At 41.2% G+C, this 16,911-nt stretch overlaps 1 protein-coding gene across 1 annotated transcript in view; it reads right to left on the reverse strand.

Moving 5' to 3' along the window:
* Positions 1-11,959: 11,959 nt before the first annotated feature.
* Positions 11,960-16,911, reverse strand: part of LOC120518147 (mannosyl-oligosaccharide 1,2-alpha-mannosidase IA) — a 534,215-nt gene continuing 529,263 nt past the window's right edge. The window contains exon 12 of the mRNA XM_039740772.1: positions 11,960-12,481. Within this exon, the coding sequence (XP_039596706.1) occupies positions 12,340-12,481 (142 nt within the window). The 3' untranslated portion in view covers positions 11,960-12,339. The remainder of the gene's footprint in view (positions 12,482-16,911) is intronic.

The raw sequence follows: 16,911 nt of genomic DNA on the forward strand, positions 1-16,911 counted from the left end.
CTTGCTTTTCTTTCTCAAAGTAACCGATCGCCATACAATCAGCTCTGTAATAGACGTTAAGCCATCTGTAAGCTTAGAGCGCCGATTCTTCAAAACATTTAAGGAACATTGAAATATCTTCGTAGTACATGTTTAATTATTCTATCCTTCACACCAGTCCCAGTGAAGAATATAGATTATTTAAATGAAGTTAAAGTTTTATCTGTATAATATAATAAACATATTTTGCTGCACTTCATATTAAAAATGATATCTTCATCATATGTAAATACATGCTTTATAAAGTGGCTCAGGTTGTGCAATATTATAACTGTAGTGCAAGTTTACAGTGGGGTGATTGTACTTATAAGTACCAACAGTTCTACAAGGAGCAATCGATTGAGTGCGTTTAAAGTTCTTGGGATGAAACTGTTTCTGAACCGCGAGGTCCGTACAGGAAAGGCTTTAAAACGTTCTGCAGTGGCTGAGACAGCGTGTCCATGAAGCTGTATACCGATAATTCTCTTTCCGATCAGCTGCTGCTGTGATTCACACTCAGATACAGTGATATAAATACTCCGAGTGGTGCAGTGAGAGTAATATGGAAAAAGATGATCCGCTGTGGCAACTCCTAACGGGAGGAGCTGAAAGAAGAAGAAGAAGAAGAAGAAGAAGGAGAAGTGAGAGTAACAACGCTAAAGCAGTTATGGTATTTGGAATACTATGGCTGTTCCCTGGACCATTATATTGTTACGAGTTAATTACAATCAGATGCATTACACTAATCAACAATATGCGGTTAGTTTCAGTGTATTTATAAAGCTGCGTCAGGAAAATAAGGAGTAACCACACAGGAACAGTAGCATTTCTTTGACGCTGGGTGCCGCCAGTCTGCAAAACCGAGCGGAGAACTTGCGTATGACAAGGTATGCGATACCGTGGAAAAGTGCATGGCTTTATGCCAAGTGTAGGTTTTATACATCGCGATTTGAACGTGGAAGAGTTCTTACGCAACATTTCTGTGCGTACGCACCGTTTATACATGAGGCCCCTGGAGTGGCTGATTCGAGGTGCAGATCTCAGTCTAACTGAGAATTTGTATGGCTGTACACTCACAGTCAACATGCAGCCACACAGAACTTGTCACAAAGAAGAAGAGGGACAAATGGTGGTGTCTAGATGTGCAAAGATCCAAGAGAAACGTAGACTGTCATGGCTGCCAAAGGCACATCAACTAAATACTTACTTGAGGGGGGCAAATACATACATAATCAGTATTTTGTGTTTTACATTTGTAGCTAATTTACACCACTTTGCAAAGACCTGTTTTCACTTTAACATTAAAGAGTCTTTTTCTGCTGATCTCCTCTGTGATTCAATGTTGTGTAAGAATAAAACATGAAAACTTCCCGGAGTGAATATGTTTCCTGGGCAAAATGCAGAACAAAATAAATCAAACAAAGTGAAGTAGACTGAAGGTTAGAAGCTCGGTGACTAAGGGAGTACTCACACTTGGCACGCTTTTTCTGTACCGTGCCCATACCCCGCTCCCCACACCCCCTACTCCCCCGCTGGCCTGCACTCACACTGCGCTTTAACGTTCTGGGCCCGTTCGTCATGACCATGCGTCTTCGTGTAATACCAGAACAAGATCTGAACACGGAGTGACAGCAGGCGTGTCAAAATGATTTTCCTTATTTTGTGGTTGTTTTGGAGTCATGTAGGCCAGATAATGTTCTACCCTCTTACATACTTACTGTTTTGCTGTTACTTATGAGACAATTTTTACATAGACAAATGATATTAAGAGAGGAATTCACAGTTTTATTGCCAACTACACTTCACGTTCATGTGTAAGGTGAGACTAAAAACCTGTTTTTAACTCAAAAGGTATTGAACGAAATGAGAATTGCACTCTCTGACTTGTCGCATCATCGACGTCATGTCTGTTTTCCGTGCTCAGGCCTGTTTAGCGATCACACTGTTCCTGAATGCTACTGACCTGTGCTCGGGCCCACCTCTTTCAAGCAGGCCAGGAAACGGTAAGGTTAGCCTGCCATAGAGTGATCACACTGGTCAAACAAACTAGACTTTGTGGGGTTACATGCGGACAAACATGCTCAGGCACAGAATAAACTGCCAATGTTCCCAGCATACCTTGTGGATATCCATACAGGTAGCGCTGCTCAGGGATGCTGCCACCTAACACAACGGGTGAGCATGTAGTTGTGACCAGTTGTCTCTCCAGGTTCCTCTATCACACTGGCCAGGTAGTGTGAGTCCACCCTAAAATGACGTTCAGGGAAATAAATCCTGGATGAGATGCCCACCTAGTGCCAGCCCAGGGGGCACACTGACACTCACACATGCGGTCGCTCATTTGAGTGGCCAGGTCACTTGACGTTGGGGGTTGGCAGAGAGAAGCCCATCTGTAACGACCCGGGAGACAAGCAGAAGTATACACAAAAGGCAATGAATACATAATATATCAAGCATTTTATTTGAAAAAGTAGATACAATATACTTATTCTGATACAGATTTTGGTCTTTTATTCTGCCTTAAAAAAGTCACATTTAATAAGGAAAACAATAACATATTAAAAAAAAATTATAATCACATTTTTCAAACAAGGTCTGGTTCTGTTCAATGGCAATCAAAGCATCGATATCAGCGGTTGAAAAGGAACCAATAAAGAATTCATAACACAGTTTACTAAAATGAGCCAACAGTACAACACAGACGTGAAGATTTGATTTTTGTTCAATATGCTGTAAATAGAAAATGCAAAAAAAAGTTAACTAAAAAAGAAAATGCAACCTGAAGCACAAAGAAAATATTAAGTGAGATTCTGAAAAGTTCCACGGAAGTGCGGCTCGATGCGTTTGCCGGCTGGCAGGTGAAGGGGGGATTTGAAATGGCTGCCCACCTTTGTCATTTTGTGCTCTTTATCGGATGTCATTTTGGTAAAGTGTATTAAAAAGTGGGGCAGCGTGGTCTTGGGACCAACAAAACTGAGTGCCCCTCACTGCCCCCGGTCTGGACCACACTTGTTAAAATGAAACTGTTGAGTATAATTTAATTTGAACTAAACTTAACTGAATAGCTAAAAGTGAAGCATTTACCCCGCAATAAAACAAAAAGAAACCAAAACAGTACACTGTACTAGTGAGAGAAAGACAAATATGGACTTTCAGACTCCACAACTCAATGACGCTAGGAATAGCCTGCAAGTCGACTTCAACCTGTCAGGGATTTTCAAGGTCCCACATTTCCAGCAGAACAAACATGTCTGACGCATCAAAGCCTGAAAGGAGAGCCACAATATTTACAGAAAACCCAGCTAAGGCCTTTTATCCCTTCTTTTCGCCTCAAAAGCACATCAACATGAATAACACAATGGTGTCCAATAAGTTAAATGGGACGGAAACTGAAGTGCAATCAGGACTATGAAAGCCCTCTGGATGAGCCGTCCTGCTGAGCGTCTTACTGCTGTTCGGAGGGCAGGCAGCGTAATAAAAGGCCGTGGCCTAATTACAGCTGTTTTTTTTTTGTTGTTATTATTTGGTGTATGAGTTTTGCATGGCTTGCTTGAAAATAACAAAAAAAAAAACCCAACAGGGAATGTGAGAGAAGAATAACAAGGAGAGCCGAGGTCCTCCTCCATCTCCTGCTGCTGCCACACTTAATGGCCTCTTGTCACTAATATTTTTCCCCACAATTAAACACGCAACCTATCAGTGAAGTGTGCCTGATTTGTGACGCTCTGAACTGTCCACCCAACCGTGTGCTTCAGTCGTTTAACCAATTCAGTCAGAGTCATGGCGAGCTGCAGCCCCGGGGTCACCACACTCGACTGTGAGTATCGTGTTCTCTTTTACAGAGGCAGTGGGTGCCAGTCCAGGTCTATCTGTTCACCCCACCCAGTGTTGCTTTTAATGTCTAAGTAGGCTGCAGCCACCCGAGAGGCACGCCAAGAAGATGAAGAGCGCACCACATGAGGATCCTGCTAATGGTGACATATTCAAAGACTGTACAATGCCCAGGGGGATCTATAGTCTTTTATCTTTGGAACCTTTTCTACATCATCCCACCAACTTGAGTTTATATGGCCTCCCTGACATCTGACCATCGTTTGTAATTAAGCTGGCCATTAAGATTCTCTCCTGTTATAAACTGCTGCCATTCTTTAGTTTTTAGTTTCTTCTTGTGACTGTGTGTAGCCGTTATTACCAGAAAGCACTCTATTAATACGTGCTGCCGCTAATGTAACATTCTTAAACTCCCACCTTGCACCCAGCGCTGTCATCATAGACCCTGAACGAGTTTAAACTGGACTGATCACAGACGGGTAGATGGTACTCTGAACTGGACTTGGGTTACATACGTCTTACAAATATGGCCAAACACAGGAGTCGGGGGTCTTCCCTGCTGAAGATTCTCCTTTAAACCTCCCAAGGAGGGGGAGTTGCTTCCGCCTTTCTGAGCGCTCACGTTCTCATGGAGCCAAATGTCAGCTAAAAGGTTATTTACAGTATGAGATATTGATCAAGAGCACCCTGCGGGGAGATGTGCTCCACTGGCAGGCCGTGGCACTTCTAACTTAATGACAAAAAAATGGGGAAAAAGTCACAAAACAACTTTGTGTGAGAAGTTTTCTAAAAGCAAAAAAAAAAAGTTCTCACTGCTTCCACACTCCTGGCCAAATAAACTTTCAACACAACAGTAGCATCGGCCCACGTCGACAGACCACTAGAGCAAACGTTTAGCACGGGGCCTGGACTTACAGGACGCTTCTTCTCCCCCTTGAGCTCTCTTTCATGCCGTTTCACATCTCACGCTCCCCTCTCACAGGTCCAGGGGGCCATCTTTGACTCCTAGCCTAGTCTTTACTTGAGCCATGGCTGCATCTTCTTTCTGCGGGGGTCCTCCTACATCTCAAATGACAGGCTCATTAGTCTGGGGTCTCCAGCAGCTTGAAACTCTAAAGGCAAAAGTGGCTTCAATACCAGAGAGACGATGGTCTCTTAAAATGAGTGAGAAAGTGTGGCTGTGAATTACGAAGAGCTTTAACTTCACTAACAATTTTAAAAATGTTAAAAATCATCATAATCATAACCATCTTTCTCACCTCTCCAGCACCTAATAGCTAATGAGTGGTGCAGACAGAAAAGAAATGCTGCCATTGCATCAACCAGGTGGCTGCGACACATCGGTGGTGGTTGAAGTGGTTCCCTATTGTCTACGTAAAACACGTTAAGTAGGTAAGAGAAGGTCACCAATTAAATAACTAGTGAAGGTAAACCCCTCATACTGTATGTGAGCTTCACGCTTCACTTGAAAAGTACTCTTAACGTAAAAGATTCCACAGTGAGTATTAAAGCAATACTCCATCCAAAATTGAAATTTCTTACACTTTTACTATGCAATGTTGCTTCTAGTGATGTCTGAGAAAAAGTGTTTAATGTCTTGTTTACAGGGAGAACAAAAGCAGACCAGCAACGCTGAACAACATTAAAATGTCTGTTAAAAAAATCTCACACTACTCACGTTGCATAATCCACACATACCTGTAAATTATCTTGTCATATGCTCACAATGTCCAAAAACACACATTTTTTGCTAAAATATTATTAGATAAATAAAGTGTGAATTTGAACGTTTGAATTGAAAAGACAGAACTCTTGACCAATGAATGAGGGGGGGCTTTCATTTCAAAAGCTTGATACTTCAAAATGCATCTGGACAAGAAATCAATCAAATCTTTTTTTTTTTTTTTTGCTTTTCCTTTTGTGCAAATATTTCCAAATGACAGTTAAAACCGATGTGACATTACACAACTTCTGGTTAGGGGATGCGTCAGACTTGATGCTGTTACTGATCTCATTACCTGAGTACGACGGATTACAAGACTACAAATCACAGGGTATAATAAATTAGATGACTGAGTAATGACTTTCCAGCACCATGTCCTATTTTCAAAGTTTTTTGCTGACAGCCAATAATGTATTGACTGGCAGAGCCGATGACCAGTTGTGTAAATCTGCTGAGGCTCCTTTATACCAACAGCAGTAGGCCCGTATAAACGTTTTTTTTTCTTTTTAAATTTCCTTCCTTTTCAGTCATTCTGGTGTGTGTTCAGGCCACATTGTGTATCTATCTATCTATCTATTTATGTATCTATAGAGCTTGTATAAAAAACAAAAATTCCCTTTGTGGTCAAATAAAGAATCTACCTATTATATAGTGCCTTACATGTTTGTATGTCTGTCTATCTAAAATCTCTACAGGTATGGTGATTTTTCACCATTCTGCCATGCCATGCAAAATGCACAGCATCAGATAGACGAGTCTGTCTTCTGTTTGTCAGGCCCAAAACTCCAGCATTCCATATTATTGCCCGAGCACTCACTGGTTAACGGCTCTCATGTGCACAGTGCCCGTCCCTATGACTAAAGACAAAGTCAAAACTGTTTGATTTAGTCAAGGCGAGTCCCAGAAGGGTACAACCTGCCAGACTACATGACTGGCCTTTATGGAGAGTGATGCGACTGCCTCCAACTCGCTAAGATTATGTACATAAAGTCTGCAACTGAAAATTGCTGGAAAAGTCGTGTAATGTAACATGGCCTTGGATAAGGATCTAACCTGAAAGATACTTTAAAGGATCTGAAAATGATACATTGACATACCTGTGGGTGAGAAAAGTGGCTGCTATAGGAGCTAAGGTCTCCTTACCATTATTATTTCATTGGTTCCTGACAAAATGCTCATGGAATATTTAGGGGTGACATCATACACTTTGACTCTTGATTGAGCAGAATGATTATAACACACCTGAGTTGGGGGGAAGTCAGTGAAGGTTCACCTGGTGGTTGGGACCACTTTGCCATTTGAATGCTGACATGCTCGTTTGTATTTCTGGAAACACATGAGAGGATGTCTGTGTGCTTGCCAGGGTCCAGGTTGGACCACAGTACGGTTTGCTTTGCCGCACTTTTAAATTGTTTTATGCCTCAGTCATTTTTCCTGCATTTTTAAGTATACCAGTCCGGCACAAATCTTTAACACATTCTGCTGCTGTACTAAATAAGCCTCCACTTCCTTCACCCACGTAATCCAGTCCCGGGAGTAGGACACTGTATAGATACAAATACATTTACAGGGCTTTTAATGTGCTGCAAAAAAGTAGGCAAACTTAACAGAGGGGCTAAAAATGGATAAAAGTTTAAGTCCCATTCTCTAATGCGATGCCCCTTAAATGTTCTAACCTTCATTCTCCAGAGTACCCCATGGACAGTGCAATGGACAGCTAAGGAAATACCACCACTGGAACATTAGGCACACAGTAACTTCACGTCAGCTTCACTCACATCACTGTGTTTGAATAATGGTGTGGATTAGGAAGGAGGATAATGGGAACACAGAATTCACTATAAAGTACAATCTGTACGGTGTGCCTGACATTACACACGGTAACGGGAGCTGCCACAAGTCAACTCCTGCTATAAGGCACGCTCCTTAAATTTAAGGTGCTTCTAAAACACTCGACTTGTCGAATAGTGAACATACATACACCTCATACTGGATCATTCGGAATCTTCTCAAGGTGAGATGGGACGAGAAGCCTTGACAAGTGAAGTTGCACCAAGTGGAATCGTGATGTAATTTAAACCTGTAAATTATGCATATTGCTCAACATCAGCCTGAAATACTGAAAAAGGCGGTCTGAGATTTTTCAGGTAAGGACAGACGCTTCGAGGTAAGGCCGTTATACTCATTAATCATGGCGCTGGAGAGTGTTGATGGCGTGCAGCATGTTGATGGGCACATGCATGTAAGAATTTTACTGTACTCTGTACAGGTGACAATATAACCAGCCTATTAAATCTGTAATAAAATACTCCTAGGAACTTTGAATTGCACAATGTACATACTGTGGCTTTACTTTGCCTATGCTGCATAACTATAATCAAGACTGAAAATCTAAAAGGAAGATAAAATGACAAAAACTGACTAATTACTCATGTACTGTAAGCTTTAAAAAGAAACGGAACATAAAACAGCAAGAGAAATACATTTAGTTCATTGAATTTCTTTCCTGAAAATCCAGTCATGGATCACACATAAAAATAAAAAAGCTTGCAAAAGGTTCATCTGCGCTTTCACAGTTGGTCGTGACTTTACTTACAAATACATCGGTTTGTTCAAGTTGCATATATCAGCACATTTATAGTGACTGTAAATATTAAACTTGTAGTTGACTCGATGGTGGTGAAAAAGAGAGGTGTACAGTACATAAAGCATTAAAAACAAAAAAAGAAAGAAAAACAAATTATATATTTATATTTATAAACACATTTGAATATACTGTTCTGTATTTATACAATTATTAAACTGTAGCAAAAACATTAAACCTTTAAAAGAGAGCTGCAATAATTAACATGTAATTACATTATATCTATAACTGCCTATGAAATTTACTGGACTTAACTCTTTGCTGAGTCTGATAAGAAAAGGAAATCAGAAAGGTTATTGCAATATTTACATCACGCAGTCAGCTGACTCGTCTAACAGAAGCGGCTAAGGCTACGTTTGCACCGCCACTCCCGTTCGGCCCACTCTCTGATTTTTTTGGCCTTGCTGACTTGACTGATACTGCTCACAGTCTTTTTACACTTGACTCAGAAATGGATTCCAATCCTGAAATGTGATGTGTGGATTGGAATTAAAGTCCACGTTTGCATGTAGAAATCGATTTCAATTCGATTCAAATTGTCCGAATGCTCATTTGGGGTTATTAACATGTTTTTCTGTGTTGTTTGCTATGCACAATTTCACAGCTGATGATTGTCAACGGGCCCTGAAAATGATCAAAGATGGTCAACAGTGCGTCTAAACAGAATCTGGTGAAATTGTACCTACCAACTCAGATAATTGGCTACTCAAGAAAAGTGATCCTTCCTCGGGATAGCCAGGGAGCAGTCAGTCAGGCATTTTCTAACCCGCTTAGTCTTGAACAGGCTTGTGAGGGTCTGCTGGAGTCTATCCCAGCTACCATAGGGTGCAAGGCAGGAACAAACCCTAAACAAACCCACTGCTACTGACTAAAATTCTCAATAAACATTCTGGGTTTCTAAACGCGTCTTTGCACTCAGATTGACATAAGCACAGTACCATAAGACAACCTGGCTGACCACACAGAAGTACAAAAATGGACTGTGTGGACTTTATTTTCACAACCTAGTGGTATGTAATTATTTATTTGGGCAGCTGTCTGTCAGTGGAGGCCAGCGCCTGTACAAATGCACATTACAGAGATGGCCACTCTGTCTGAAGATCGGACCTGAAGGGAGTCAGACTTGACGTCTTAGCTCTGCAGTGTAAACGTAGCCAAACAAATCCAGGTGAGGAGACCTGCTCAGGTCGCACAGTGAGGCAGCAGTGGGGACTGAACTGGCAACTTCTGATCTGCAGTCTAAGACTGGACCCACCACCAACATACAGTACATCCTGTACAAGACCCTGAAGGCCTTGAATTTATTCTTTAAAGCAAGGGTCAGCATGGCCACAGTCAGACCTGGGATGAACGACTGAGTCACGAAAACACATCTAGACGCCTTATTCTCTTCAAGGTACTCAAACGTTCATGTAGTGATAGATAAGCCAAATCAGAACTGGTGTTTTTGATTGAAAGACTTTACACATTTTGACTGCTTATGCTTTTTAATATAAATCTAGTTGAATATCGTACAACATCAATTGAGATTACCAACATTTAAAAATAGCTCACCCTATAACTGGTTCATTTTTTTAACCATACTCAAAGTACTAATGGCTAGCTAGCATGGCCGGGTTATGATTGGTATTTTTTAGTGATATTAAAGTAATTAGCTATTATTAGCAATGTTACTAACAATTGAGCCGTTACTAGTGATATTAAAAATTTCAAGACCTACCAGGACTGAGATGAGGATGAGTTTTGTCCTGCCTTCTGTTTTCTGGCTCTGCATTGTTCTACTTCATGTTAATTACTCCCACCAATTTAAATGTTTTCTATCTAGTAAATCAAAGACACGTTGCTAAAAATTAATTTTATGGTTATATTCTTCTCGGTTTATATTAAACATTTGGTGGCATGAGAGAGTAAATATTCCACCAAAATAGTAATGTAAAGTCTGAAAGTCACAAAAACTTTCCAGGAGCTCGCCAAGCCTGACAAGAGGCCTTGTTTAAATACGTCTGCAGACCCTTGGTTTAAAGAAAGGAGTTGAAAAAATGAATACCAGAAAATCATGAAACATTTCAGCTCTTCCATATCATTCTGACAAAAGCCTAAAACATCAAAGCGTTCTCATTACCTAATTATTCAAAACTTGCAGAGTATTCTTGTGTTTCATCACAGCATGAGCCACAACTCCAGCAACAGGATATTGTAACTACTCCGATGAAATAAAGAGAACCGAGTTTGTCATAATGGCCTCAATGACTAATGCGGCACTCATCCCCTTGTGCTAAACCAGACAATGTTATGTTTAATTCTTTACATAAAAGGTGTGGCTGACAGGCTTAAAAAGAATAATATGCAGTGCATGAAAAAAAGTACAATAATTAGGAATTATACAGAAGCAAATGTTTTGATGAACAATTAAAAATGTAAAGAAAATGGGAGAGTCAGGACTACCAGGGTAATAAAACAAAACAGCAACGAGATTTAATAAACACAGGTGGGTGGTGCAAACTGTCGCTGCAACAACTCAGTCCCAGTCATTTAGTTTCTGGCAGTTCGGTAAAATGTTCAAAACCAGAGAAGCTGAAATCATCCCATACAATAAATGAAACCCCACGGAGACGGGAATGCAATCTGAGGTATAAAACGTCAATTCTAACCAAGTAAGACAGACAGATTGAGTTCTGAGAATGTTCCCTTAGTACACGCGCCAACTGAAAAGATGACGTTTTTAAGCAAACTGCACCTTAGCAGTTGAGAGGTTACCAATGAGAAGGCCTAACATTTTGTAAAAGGCGTCAGAACGCTCCTTCATACAAGTGTTCTCAAAACCAACTAACAATGGAGTTAAAGGGCACTACGATAAATAAAAGTGCAATTGATGGACTCGATAGAAGTGCTATCTGAGAGGAATGGATTAGTTTATGATAAAACGTCCCCATTTAGGGAGTAAAGTGTACTGTAGGTGGTGACAAATGAAAAAGCACGCAAACAGAAAACTGCTGAACACTGCAGCAAATAACAAACAACTCAAGTCAACCTGCACAGAAATCCAAAGATGACGTATGTCCAGTAAGTTAGCAAAGTGGTATACGGTGGGACCAGGGGATCCTTCAAATCTTAATTTACAAAAGACGGGTGTAAATGGGGTTGATGAGCTGGGCTAAACCATCACTTCTCATCGAAACTATTCTTATGCGTTGCACAATCGAGTAGGGTGAACACGAACAAACGATCAGGCAACTTCAGCCACAGCACAACGAGCTAGTGCAGTGAAGTGGGCTTCTACAATGGGTTGTCATCATCTTTACTCCAGTTCATATAGTTCAGATTTTTTGGATCAAAAATTCATTTTTAACCACATATACTGTATGCCCATTTAGTAGAGATATAGACTGCATACAAATGGACATTTGCAAGTTAAAAATGAAAATCGTCTCTGTGTGTCTGTGTGTATGTTAATAACTACATGGTTGCCATCCATTTCTGACCACCTTCAAATGTGACCCTCCATCCAATCCCAAGTGCCCTCACATCTGGTTTTCAGTGTGGTCAAGTGCTATCCCATCACGACTGGGTCACTGAACGCACATATTAATGGTGGGCATGTTTGCTTTTTAATTTACAGATGTGTATTTTATATATACTCATACAGTGCATCCATAAACCCACAAATACAGTATATGTAAATACACATACAGTATATATATAAATATATGTGTGTGTCTATGATACTGTATAATACACACACACACACACACACAGAGGCTATATTCACTCATTCACTCATTTTTAAGGAGTTTACATGTGGAAAAAAAAATCAACCTTTGGTCAAACAGTAAACTAACAGAAAAAAGACCTTCAAAATGGATGAGAAATGCAGCTCAGTGGTTTTATTTCACAATATGGCCCATATTTCAGAAACCCATCTCTGGGTCACTGGTTCTCCTCATAGAGGAGATAAATGAAAAGTGCTTGGTAATTTTCTGATTGTCCACTGAAATGCCGCCGTCCGCCATATCGGACAGGAGGCCCACAAATACAATCTCAGCATTATGACAAGGTCCTTTACTGGAAAGGAAATGCGTTTCGACCCAAAAGACTGATCAAGGGCCCCTGGGAGTAGCATGTGCTAATGCTTCTGCCGCTGGTGTGTTTTGTTTTCTCCCTGCATGCAACTATGGCGGACTACCGGCAAAGGGTGTGCTTCCGTGTTAAATATCCAGTCTTCAAGAGGGAGAAGGTCGTCGTCTGAGAACAGAAGATACAGATACCTGTGTTGAAAAAGAAAAAAAGAAAGATTTACCATCAGTACACCAATCAATAAAACAGGCAGCAATGGGCTTTGTGAATGTTTACAGAATCTGGAAACTTGTCATCATCTGCAATGATGGCGTCCAAAGGTGCAGGCATAGTGTATTTACTGGGATCCTGTATAAAATAGGAATGAATGAAATATTCATTGCCAGGTAGTAATGAGGAACTTGCCTTGCAGTTACAAGCAGAATAACACATGCACATTACATACTAAACACTTGAAGCAATGTGACAACACACATGTCTGCACTCGGACCCCCAGTTTTACAAGTGTGGAGGGGGTCAGCGGAGACAAGTCGATGCAGTGAAGACAGCGGGATTGACGTACATATCAAACTACAAGCTGAATGTGTGGTAACGCTTGCTTTTGTAAAAGGCACATGTAATACGGTGTATAATGTCAGTTTGTCATCAGCAGTGGTATGTTCAGGGCCAGTGCCACCATTAAGGCGAATTAGGAATTCGTCTAGGGAGCAGATCATAAGGGGATGGGGGCCCAGCCACATGAATTAGCTACCAAACATTCAGCTGGCGCACTAACAAGCTTGACCTAGGATGAAAATTAACCTAGCATTGGCACTGGGTACGTTGTATAGAAAAATAAAAAAAACATACACTCCAAAATGGGCAGCATGGTGGCACAGTGCTAGCGCTGCTGCCTCACAGTAAGGAGGCCAGGGTTTGCATTCCGGGTCTATCTGTGTGGAGTTTGCATGTTCTTCCAGTGTCTGTGTGGGTTTCTTCTCACAGTCAGTAGTTAGGTGAATTGGCAATTCTAAATTGGCCCAGGTGTGTGGGTGCATGTGTGTGTTTGTCCTGCGATGGATTGGCGCCCTGTCTAGAGTTTGTTCTTGTCTTGCACCTTATGCTAGCTGGGATAGGCTTCAATCAATCCCATCACGCCCCCGTTCAGGACTAACAGAGAAAGAGGTAAGAGGTTGGGAGCATGCACTGATTACAGCACGTTGCGGCACCCATCACACGACGAACCACCTGGATTGAGATCTGAATGCAGTCGTGCAACGGGTGACACCTCAGCACAAACCCTGAAGAGTGGCTAGAGTGCCAATCCTGCCACCAGCTCCCGGGTTTTCCCTATAAACAGGGCTGGATGCAAATTAACATCATGCCCAGGATGGAGCAATTACAGGTTAAGGGCCTTGCTCACTTCTGCTGTTCACGGGATTCGAAATCAAATGCAAATCCCCAGCCTCAGAGCCAGCACTCCGCTTAGCACTCGGGACTAAGTGGGTTAGAAAATGACTGACTGACCGACATTGCAAAACGCCTGCTCCTAGGCTGAAAGGCTTTCACTTAACTCTTTAATACTATATTTGAAGAACCCTTACTATTAAACCGGAGACAACAAAATGAAATTTGGAAGGGTACTGCATATCTAATGGACAAAAATTAAATAAGCAGCTTTGAAAATGAGCTGAAAGATGGACAGCTTTTTATTCACAACTAGCCATGTGCGCCCAACTACGTTGCGCGTGTTAAAGTTGTCTGTGAAGGGGCTCCCTGTTTAAATACAGCTGCCAGTCGTGAACTGGGCCCTTCGTCGCCAACATTATGATTTTTTTATAAGGGAAACAAAATTACAAAATTTTGTTTCCCTTATAGGAACGGCCTACTCGGAATCACTGTCCAAATAGTAATTATGTGGTGGTGTAGGAGCATTTCTGCTTCTGTCTGTTCACAGTCTGTCTCGTTTTCACGACGCTATCGTTTCCTCTCACGATGTATTCTCAACCTTTCTCCAATCTCGCAGGTTGCTTTGTGGCAATCCAAAGAGTAAGGCAATAGACACGGAGTAATGGTTGTAAAAGGGGGACACATAGGTATCCAGGCTCTTTAAAGCATAAATAGGGATCACTTCAGTGACATGTGAGCAAGCCACGGTTCAACTGTGAGACGCGCAGCACTCGCCGGCTACAACGTAACAATAATAATTTCCGGAACGTGCCGTTACGTTGTCATTCATTTTACCCACTGTCTTTCTTTCATTCATATGTTACGTAGGCACGTACCTTTTTATCTTCGGCAATCTCATTCTCTAACCAGGCCTCAGGAGCTAACCAGCATAACACAGTCCACCACCCCTTTCGTTATTCCGGCACATTGTTGACATCCGTGAGTAACAACAACGTACTTAACTACACTGTGTGCACAATTATTAGGCAAGTTGTATTTTTGAGGATTAATTTTAATATGGAACAAACACAGTGCTATCAGTCAATCCAAAATGTTAATAAACCTGAAACCTGAATGTTTCACAACGGAAATGTGAGTGTGAACATCATCAGGGGAATACATATGTGCGCACAATTATTAGGCAACTATTAGTGTGCAGATTTATTATGCAACTAAAGGAAAAATGAAAATTTTCCCATCTCACTTGTTTATTTTCATCTGTTATAGTGAGAATAATAAACAAACACCTCAAAATTTACAAATAAACATCTCTGACATTTCAAAAAATCAATCAATCAATCAATGACCAATACAGCCACCCTTCTTTCCAATAACAGTCATAAGCCTTTCCATTCATGGAGTCTGTCAGTTTCTTGATCTGTTGACGATCAGCTTTTGTGGAGCAGTGACTACAGCCTCCCAGACACTCTTCAGAGAGGTGTATTGTTTTTCTCCCCGTAAATCTAGCGTTTAAGAAGTGCCCACAAGTTCTCGATAGGGTTTAGGTCAGATGAGGAAGGGGCCATGTCATTATTCCTTCATCTTTAAGGCCTTTACTGGCTGGCCACGCAGTGGAGAACTTCGATGCAAGTGATGGAGCATTGGCCTGCATAAAAATCATGGTCTTTTTCCTGTATCACTGTTTGAAGAAAGTGTCTTGAAAAACTGGCAGTAGGTTTGGGAGTTGAATTTGAGTTCATCTTCAATGCAAAAAGGTCCAACTAGCTCATCTTTAAAAATACCAGCTCATACCAGTACCCCACCTCCACGTTGGAGTGGAGCTCTGTGCCCATTACTGATCCACAGGTCCATCCATCTGGTCCATCAAGAGTCACTCTCATCTCATCGGTCCATAAAACCTTTGAAAAAAATCTGTCTTCAGATATTTCTTGGCCCAGTTTTGACGTTTCAACTTATGTTTCTTGTTCAGTGGTGGTTGGGTTTCAGCCCTCCTTACCTTGGCCATGTCTTTGAGCACTGAACACCTTGTACTTCTGGGCACTCCAGGTAGGTTGCAGCTCTGGAATATGAAAGTACTGGAGGATAATGGGTTCCTGGTAGCTTCACGTTTGATTCTTCTCAAATCTTTGGCAGCTAATTTGCGTCTTTTGTTCTCAACACGTTTCTTGCGACCCTGTTGACTATTTGCAACAAAATGTTTGATGGTTCTGTGATCACACACCAATATCTTAGCAATTCCAAAAGTGCTGCATCCCTCTGAAAGACTTTTTACAATTTTTGACTTTTCAGAGTCAGTTAAATCACTTTTTTGGCCCATTTTGCCCGAGGAAAACTAGCTGCCTAATAATTCTGCACACCTTGATATAGGGTGTTGATCTCCTTAGGCCACACCCTCCCTCATTACACAAATACACATCACCTGACGTGCTTAAATCCAATAAGCATTCAAGTTAATACAGCTTGGAGTTGGAATATACGCATTAAAAATGATGATATGGTCAAAATACTCACTTGCCTAATAATTGTGCACACAGTGTAGAAGGTGGTCTACGCATGCATGGAATTCGCGGACAAACAAAGATCAAGATCTAAATGAAGATCTCTTTAGTTAATTTATAGCACAACAATTTGTTTAGTTTGAATGTCTGTGTTTTGAGGTGTGACTGGAGTACTACAGTCTTCAGTAGATTCTTAATGCAATGCCTATGTTTTAGCTGTCTCTCTACTGCCATCTAGTGCTGCTTCTTCTAATTCATTCGCGGACAAACAAAGATCAAGATCTAAATGAAGATTATATATAGAGATGAAAAAACAACCCAGGATGGGAAATTTTGGAAAAAACTGGACACTAAAGATATCAAAGCTGGAATATCAGTGATCTGAAGAGGTCTCCAAGCTTTGAATAATGGTATATGGGTGAAAATATAAAAATGTCACAATCCACAAGACTGTAGATGGTTCAGATGTCATGGTTGCATGTTATTATTTGCCTAAACTCACCTATCCAGAGAAGGCTCACTAGGGAAGCTGGAGCCTATCCCAGGAAACACTGTGCACAAGGCTAGAACAATGGCTAGACAGGGCAGCAGGTCATCACACACACACACCAAATCCACCTAACCTGCATGGTTTTGGAATGTGGGAGGAAAATGGAACCCCCTAAGGAAATCCATGTGGGCAAAGGGAGAACATGCAAACTTCACAAAGGGAGCACTCGATTACTATTTACAGC

The sequence above is a fragment of the Polypterus senegalus genome, chromosome 17 (genome assembly GCF_016835505.1).
Source record: "Polypterus senegalus isolate Bchr_013 chromosome 17, ASM1683550v1, whole genome shotgun sequence".
In the NCBI taxonomy this organism is placed as follows: Eukaryota; Metazoa; Chordata; class Cladistia; order Polypteriformes; family Polypteridae; genus Polypterus; species Polypterus senegalus.